An 8,243-nucleotide genomic window follows, 5' to 3' on the forward strand; every position below is an offset into this window, starting at 1 on the left:
ACTGAGCCAATGATGCTTCTGGACCATGCAACCTCAGAGAGCTGGGCTCCAGGCAGGACAGCCTCCCACCAAGTGTCTCTGGGAGGACCAGAAACCAGCAGGGCCCAGAAACCTCTCTCGGGGAGGAGCAGCTGCTGCAAAGGAGACCTGTGCCCATCTGCCCGAGATTACAGCTGCGTGCTGTTGCTCCCCAGCGAGATGCCAACAGGGCCTGCCCCGACGGGACAGAGGGAGCAAGGTCGCATCTCTGCAGAAAGCTAAACACCGGATAACGCCACGCACACCCCTCCTGCCACCAACAGGTGCACTTGCGCTGCAGGAAGAGAAAACGATTTCGAAAACTGCTTTCTCTCTCTTGCTTGCTCCCCTGAATGCTAATCAGCGGCGCCGGCTAAAAATACCCAGCAAGGCTGGCGTGCGCACGGCAGATAGAGAAAATGGGGGAGCTGAAAGGCTACAGCTTCCCGGAAGAAACAGGGACTGGCGAGGAAGAGCCTTCCTCAAGAACCCCGTGCGGGTCTCGCCGGATCCTAGGCTGAGGTTCCAACTCCTCGTTCAGAAGGCCACTGCAGGTGTCCCCCGAGGAGTCGCCAGGCCATCCTCTACCGGGGCAACTGACAGCACCACCCCCAAACCGGCTTCCACCCCCGGCGCTGCAGGCGCTCCCGGACGGGGCGTCCCGAGGCTGCCGCTGGGGCTATTCGTTCCTCGAGCCCCGGCGCCCACGGGCTTTACCGGCAGTGCACCAAACAAAGAGGGCTGCTGGGGACCGCCGCCCCCGCGGGCACGGAGGACCCGAGCCGGGCAGCGCGGCATGGGGGGCTCGGTCCGCTCTCCGGCTGCATCAGAGCCGCCGACACACCGCAACGCGGTCACAGCGATTCATGGAGGCTCGCCAGCCTCCTGGCGAGCGCAAGAGCTAAGAAATAAATAAATAAAATTAAGAGGGGGAGAGAAGGCAGGAACACGTAGACAAACAGCAGCCCTCGGCAACGGAGCCCGCGGGGGTGTTCCAACCCCCCTGCCACCCCCTGCCCGATCCGAGCGTCCCTCCCCGCGCTTCGCGGTGCGGGGCCGGCCGGAAAGCGACGTGCGGGCCCCCCCGCGCCCCGCGGGTGGGAGGGAGGGCTGGGCAGCTCCACGGCCCCCGGCCTCGCCGGGGGTCGCACTCTGCCCCCGCCACCCGCGACGGCCCAGTGGGCCGCCCCCTTCGTCCCCCCGCCCGCCGCGGCTCCCATCCATAATTAATCGCCTCCCCGCAGCCGCCGCGATAAGAGAGGGCGGGCGGGGACGAGGAGGCGGCGGCGACCGGGAGGCGGTGGGGGGAGCGTTGCGCGCTCGCCGCGCCCGGCTCACTGCGGCCGGCAGCTGCCTGCCGTGCGGAGCGGAGCGGAGCGCAGCCGCCCCGTCGGGGAGCGCCGCGCTCGCATGGCCGCGCCGCGCCGCGCCGCCGCCGCCGCGGGGCCGGGGGGGGCCGCGGGAGGAGGATGAGGCGGACGGCGGGGCGGCGGCGGCGGCGGCGGCGCGGAGGATGAAGTGGAGCGTGCGGGGAGCCTGCGCCGCGCTCTCCAGCTGCCTCCTGCTCGCCTGCGCCCTCAGCGCCGCCGCCGTGGGCCTCAAGTGCTTCTCGCTGGGCTCCGAGCTCAAGGGCGAGCCCTTCCGCCTGGGCACCGCCGCCGGCGCCTTCTACTCGGGGCTGCTGCTGGCCGCCGGCCTCTCGCTGCTCGCCGCTGCACTGCTCTGCTGTCGCCCGCCCGACGAGGCGCCCGTGGGGCCGGCTCCGGCACCGGCCTCTGCTTTGGCCCCGGCCGAGGACACGGACCCGGCGAGCGGCGGCCCCGGTGGGGCGGAGGCGGCGGCCGCGCCGTCGGGGCCGGTGGAGAAGGCGTCGCCCGGGGGCCGGCAGAACTTCCTGCTTCTGGGGGTGCTGGTGTTCATGCTGGGCGTGCTGAGCGCCTTCGCCGGCGCCGTCATCGACGGCGACACCGTGTCGCTGGTGGAGAGGAAGTACTCGCACTATTGCCTGCTGCAGCCCGGCGGCGCGGCCCGCCCGCGGAGCGGACCCGCGGCCCCCGACGGCACCGCCGCGGCTCTCCGCTGCCAGAAGCTGCGGGACTATCAGCAAGGCTTGGTGCTCTCCACCGTTTTCAACGCGCTGGAGTGCCTCCTGGGCCTGCTCAACCTGCTTCTTGTCAAGAACTACAAGGCCGCGCAGCAGCGCGGACGGAGGCGGCGGCGGCGGCGAGCGGCCCCGGCTGCAGCCGCGGCGGGCGGGCGGCGGCGGCGGCGGAGGGGCGGCGGCGGCGGGCGGCGGGCGCCGCGCCACAGCCAGGGTTCCCTCTTCTCCGGCGGCGAGCCTGAGCTCAGCCCCGGGGATTGCCCCTTCCAGGCCGTCTCCTACATCAACGTGGGCGTCTTCCACGTCTTCGACGAGGCTGGCGTGGAGGTGCACTGCGGAGGACATCCCTCCGTCGAGCTGCCCGGCTACTCGCCCATGGACCCCGAGCTCAACGCCTCCTATCCCTACTGCTACCCTCTGCCCAGCGAGCAGCCCCCCGCCTACGAGGAGATCTACCCCGGGGAGCCCTGCCCCCACGGCACTTAGCGCCCACCGCCGCCGGGGCGCCCGGCTCCGCGCCCGACCCCCGCATCGCCGTGAGAGCCGGGAGCGGGCCCGCCAGCGCTTGGCAGCCACGGGGCTCGGGGACAGTTCTCGCAGCACCGACGGGATGGTCCCGCCGCCGCGGACGCAGCGGGACACGGGCGGCATGCCGCCGTGCCTCTGGCTCTGCGGAAGCTTCTCCTCCCTCCCTCTCTGCTCTCCCCTTCCTTCCCCCCCTTCCCTCCCCCACACCGACCCTTCGTCCTCCGGCGGCTGAATTTTCCGAAGGCTGCGCAAGAAACGCCTAAGGGTTGGTTCCTCCCGTCGCCTCTCCTCTGTAGCCAAGTTTAGTTCCCTTCAAGTGATTCATCAGTCTCCAGCTTTAGCAGTCCAGAGTTACCCATTTATGATAACCAGCCAGTGTAAGGAAAAGGTGTCATGAAGCTTCTTTACCTCTCAAAAGAGCTAAATTTCTAAACAACGCAGAGACATTTGTGTCACGTTTACTAGAGATGTATTGGGGATCTTTAACGTTTACACTACTCCTTGGGAGAATTGAGTTCTGTTTTAAGATTTAGTGAGTTAAAACATTCGTTGGTCTTGTAAGATGCACATTGAGAAAAACCTGCACTTTGAAAAAGAAACAGGAAAAAAAATCAACAACGTTTTTGTACACTAACGTGCCTGCTTTTGTTGATAACTTCTTACTGTAAAAGCTTTCAGAAGTCTATAGTGAAAATGTTTGGTAAATTCACTGCAGTTTAAAATTGATGATTAGTTCCTTTACTAAAATAACTGAGATGTTGCTAGGGTATGGCAGTTAAAAAGGAAGTCCAAATGTAGTACACATTCCTTTTTGTAAACAGGTTCCGTGTTTTTAATGCAAGGAAGGATTACTTTTTGTTTTGCACAGGTGAAGGGTATAATTCTATTTTGTACAACTACATGGTTTACTTTGTAAAGAGTTCCATTTTACCTGTTATAATTCATCAATCTGGTAAGCTTGAATATTAAAAGTTTTATTTGAAAAATATATTTATTGTAAACAGCCTTAACTGGTGCAGTAGTCATAGTTTTAAAGGATAAAAAAAAATACATAAACCATCCTGGAAAACATCTTCCAAATGTGTTTTCAAAACAGTATTTATACTCCTATTTTAAAGCAAGGAAATTTTTTGTTTGTTTGTTTTATTTTGTTTGTTCATTTAAAGAATGGCCGGTTTAATTTCTGAAAAGGGGGAGGGAGGAAGTAATGGGATCGTATGCTGTTAACTCTTTGTGAATTTTGAGATATTAAAAAGGGTTTCTGCAAAGAGAAAAAGTGCTAAATCCTCCCTTTGGATTCTGCCGTGGAATGCCAGTACTAGATAGTATAAAAAAGTGCTAATTGAAGACAATCAGATGCGGCATATTTTATTACATCATTTGAGAACAGACAAAGGCTTGATTTCATGTTGCACGAAGAACCAAAAAGCAATTCGCTCTCCTGGTTGCATTTGGTTCAATGCCCCCTCCTCCAGTTAAGGCATATTGTAATGAAGTATTACAAAATAACATTTTTGTTAATCCTGTGTTTGGAGCCTGCTGCATAATGCCAGTGTATCAGCTACCCAGGGGTTGGGGGGTGGGGGGAAGGTGGAAGAGGAGGGGAGGCAGAGTGGAGAGACAGTTAAGAGTATGCTGAGTTACAGTCTATTTCTGTGGTTCGTGGAAAATTATTTTGAACTTTTTAGCTGCAGAAAGGCTGACGTAATTCGCAGCCTTAGAACTGGAGAGAGAGATTTCTTTCTAAAATATTCAAATATCTGCACTGTTGTTTTCTAAAATGTTTTGACTTGCACACTTTGTATAATCTAAAATTCAGAATGCCTGAAAAGTCTTAAAGTTGCGAACTGATGTCTGTGAAGCTCACAATTAAAGCTCTAATCTAGAGAAGAGAGTGAAAAGCAGCAGTTGCCAATTTGTCAAGTAGTTCTAAATAGCAGAAATTTAAAATAGAGCTCCTTTTGGCCAGCAGATTTCCTGGTGTGGAATGCCAGTCTAAAACATATGCCCTAGCTAAGTCCCATTTTAGTACTGAAGATTGGTTTTATGCTGCCTCTCTGCAGATGCACCTTCTTAACCCCTTATGGGAAAGTGAGAAGTCCTGTAATCTTTGCCTATGATGTTGATTTAGGCACAAGACCAATTCCATAGTATACTTTATTGCTCATAAAAACAAGATTTTTTGCAAAATGAGTAACTAAAGCAGGGAAGCTAAATTCTTATGTAGGTCTCCAATAGAATGAGTTTATGAGACAGCATAGTACCTGATACTGAATTAAATGGGAACTTCTAGACTGCAGAGTGATTTTGAAAAACAGACGAACCAGCTAGGTGCCTAAATACAGATGCAGATATGTAATAATAGTTGTTGGTTTTTTTTAAATTGGCTACATACATTGTAGTTCATGGAAGTTGTGTCCTAGTTTTACTTAAGGGATTGAATTTTTTTGTCATAAAAAGACAGCATTTTACTTAAGATAATTATTTTAGGAATTATGAACTAGATGATTCTGAAACTCCAGATGTTCCAAAGATCAGTGCTCAGGGAAATAAATAATATGGAAAGTCAAGAAAGCTACCTATTATACTCAATTGTTTAAATGTAAACAATTTTAGACTATGGATTTTTAAGATTGTTAAAGTCATAACTTTTTTTTGTATGTATGTGTGTGTACATGCCTCTGTGTGTTTGTGTTTTATTTAAGTCTTTTCAGGATGCCATTGAATTAGAATATTTATTTGTGGCTCAGTTTTAGTCCCCAGATTTCTAGTTTTCTTCATTTGGGCTTTTATCCCTGGAATAGTTTGATTTAGTGGTGGACAGATTGCCAGAATAATGTCTAAGTCAGACTCCCACAGAAGCCAGTAGGCGTTGTTTCATTGACTTCAGTGGATCTGGGCACAAATGATATGTAACACCTACTCTAAATAATCTTCAAAGTAATCTTGATCTTCTGGCATGACAGGATGCAGCAGTGGCATATTATTTCTCAGTTATTTGTGATTTGTACGGATAGCAGTATTAAGGGAGGTCACCTACAGTATTATACACGTTTTTAAAAGCAGGAAAAGGAATTGGCAGGCAAATTGACCAAACAAGCCATGTTTTATTAAAGATGGTATATCAGTGTTTCAGGTATCTGGTGACTAACTTTTCTGATAAAACACGAAACACCACACAAATTTATTTCTCAGTGAGAAGAAACTTATAAATACAGGATATGAGATGAAGCTTCACAGGCATGATTGCAGTATTGTGAAGCTGTTTTTAGTAAACCTGAATCATCATTCTATCTTCTGAGCAATAATGTTAGAGTGTATAAACTATACTGTGCCAAAATTGAAAATAGGCTGGTGTGGGAAGCATTGGAGCTTAGGTTAATTACCTGAGAGGACTCCTACCGTCACTTTATTTCCCATTCTCCATCACAATCCAGGATTGTCAAGGTGAATGCAAACCTGACCAATTCACGTCACTGAAGGGTGATAACTGCAAGGCTTCTGCCTTAAGTAGCAAAACCGGGAAGAATGGAAGAGAAACATGTATGTGCTATGAAATCTCCATTTTGTCTACCTAAAGTAATGACAAGACTTCTTTTTGCCCTATGGCTTGTTGTTTTAATTTGCTTCCAGCTTTACTTGCATCTGTTCAAAGGGAGGGAAGAATAGGCTCAATACTACTGTTTTGGTCACAGTGAAGCACTGATTTAGTAGCAGACTGCTCTCAGCTTTCATGTCCATTCTGCAGGTAACAGTGGCTAGTCAAGGTCTCAAACAGTGGAAAATCAAGTCTGCTGTCTTTGATGAGACAGGATTTGCCTTCATGTGGAAAAAATTTATTCCCACCAGCCTATTAGCAATTCACATGAATTATTTTCACACTCCAACATCCTTGCTTAAATCTTACTTATTCTTTGCATTGTAATTGACAGACAGAATATACATGAATCTAAAAACAGGAAAAAATTGTTAGAGGGAAATTGTATTAAAGTAGTACAGATTTTACTCAAATTTGATTTCACTGTAGGACTTCTTTGGTTCACCAAAAAGTGCTATGGCGGCTGGTATAATTTAGATATATTTCAGACATACTGTTTAATAATCAGAAAAGGTTTCTGAATGTTCACATGAGAATGGCAATCTGTCTCTGCTTTTGGATATAGTACATATGAAAACCTTTTCTTCATTTTGCCATTTAATCCAAGATTGATCCTCAAGAAAAATGTCAGTAATTGATCTTGTAACTTTAGGATCAATAAAATAAGTTTTAAAGCACAGCATATCCTATAAGAAAAGCCTAATGCTCTTCATTTCATATTCTTTCTTATCTTAGGCAAATGTCTATTAGTACAACTGAAACTAGTATTTAATTACCATTTTCATTACAAAAACTTGGTTTTCAGAGACTTACAACTGGTGCAAGTGGAATCATGATATAAAATTCCAGGTTTTACTGTGGAATCTGTTTCCGTAAGTCCAGTATTTCTCCGTTACAAGATGTTCTAATATTTTAGATAAATTCTGCTGGTAAAAATCTGTTCATTTCCTATGAAGGCACTCCATACCCGTGCTAGAGTTGCCTCTCCTTAATATAGGCGGATATTTCCAATTAAAATACATAAGGGTGAGATTCAAATTCGTCATCGTCACTGTCCCGTTTTTAAATTCCTTAATTATCTCTCAGTAGTTAATGACATGGGACTAGGGCTCGGTGTACATTCCAGAATCAGCAACAGCCCATCTAATAACAGTTTAGCAGATAAGATTTGGACTTCAGGAAATCCACAGGCTAATGGAGTGCTGGGGGAAAAGCTTCAATTACCCGTTGCAACAATTCAGTGTTTCCTGCCCCAAAGGAGGCAAACAGAATAACTAGAAGAAATCTGAGATTTTAGGTTGAGTGCATTGTGTTCTCGTTCTTACAATTCCAGTTCTGAAATTCTTTCCCAACATAGCTTTTGAAGAGAAACCTCAAATTTGTCTTCTAATAATATGGTTCAAGTAACTGCCTCTCTTTCTATTGGCCAGGTGTGCTGTGTACTTTCTAGCTGATGCTCAGGCACCATGGCGAAGTTCAGTTGAAGTTTATGGCTATGTCTCCCTGATGTCAGCCTAGAGAGTCTGAAATTGAAGATCAAGTAATCTAAGAAGCCATAATACTCTCTTAGGTGTATTTCCGTTGCAGAAGAATGTCCTGCTGTCCTGTTTCGTTCCTTTTTCAGACCCAAACACCTTAAACTTCAGTGAATTTACCTCGAGGGAGGAGTGGAGATTGCATTACAGTTTGCCACTACTTTGGCTGTGGAATTTTAGGTACCTGTAAGACCTCCTTAAGCTTTGTGGAAGGAAACACTTCTAGTGAAAAACACATACTGACTCATCAGCAGAACACGGAAAAGTCAAGTGTAGATGTATTCCCATAGCAATACAACATAGCAGAAGTTCCCAGGGTTTCACTTAGGGATTACTTCTGGCACGGGTCTGTCTGATGGGGAAGTTCATTTCATGGTCTTTGCAAATGAATCATTTGTTTCACTTCAGCAAGTAGGATTTAAACACCTACTAAATACCTCAAGCATCCTTAACCGTTTGTCTC

At 48.9% G+C, this 8,243-nt stretch overlaps 1 protein-coding gene across 1 annotated transcript; it reads left to right on the forward strand.

Moving 5' to 3' along the window:
* Positions 1 to 1,528: 1,528 nt before the first annotated feature.
* On the forward strand, positions 1,529 to 6,924 carry TMEM271 (transmembrane protein 271). Its single transcript, XM_088156152.1, has one exon. It carries the CDS (start codon positions 1,532 to 1,534, stop codon positions 2,603 to 2,605), a length of 1,074 nt encoding a protein of 357 aa, XP_088012278.1. The 5' UTR covers positions 1,529 to 1,531; the 3' UTR covers positions 2,606 to 6,924.
* The last annotated feature ends 1,319 nt before the right edge of the window (positions 6,925 to 8,243 follow it).

The sequence above is a fragment of the Sturnus vulgaris genome, chromosome Z, assembly GCF_052056855.1.
Source record: "Sturnus vulgaris isolate bStuVul1 chromosome Z, bStuVul1.hap1, whole genome shotgun sequence".
NCBI lineage: Eukaryota > Metazoa > Chordata > Aves > Passeriformes > Sturnidae > Sturnus > Sturnus vulgaris.

Coding starts and splice junctions, on each gene's coding strand:
- TMEM271 (XM_088156152.1), top strand. CDS start 1,532: ATGAAGTGGAGCGTGCGGGGAGCCTGCGCCGCGCTCTCCAGCTGCCTC.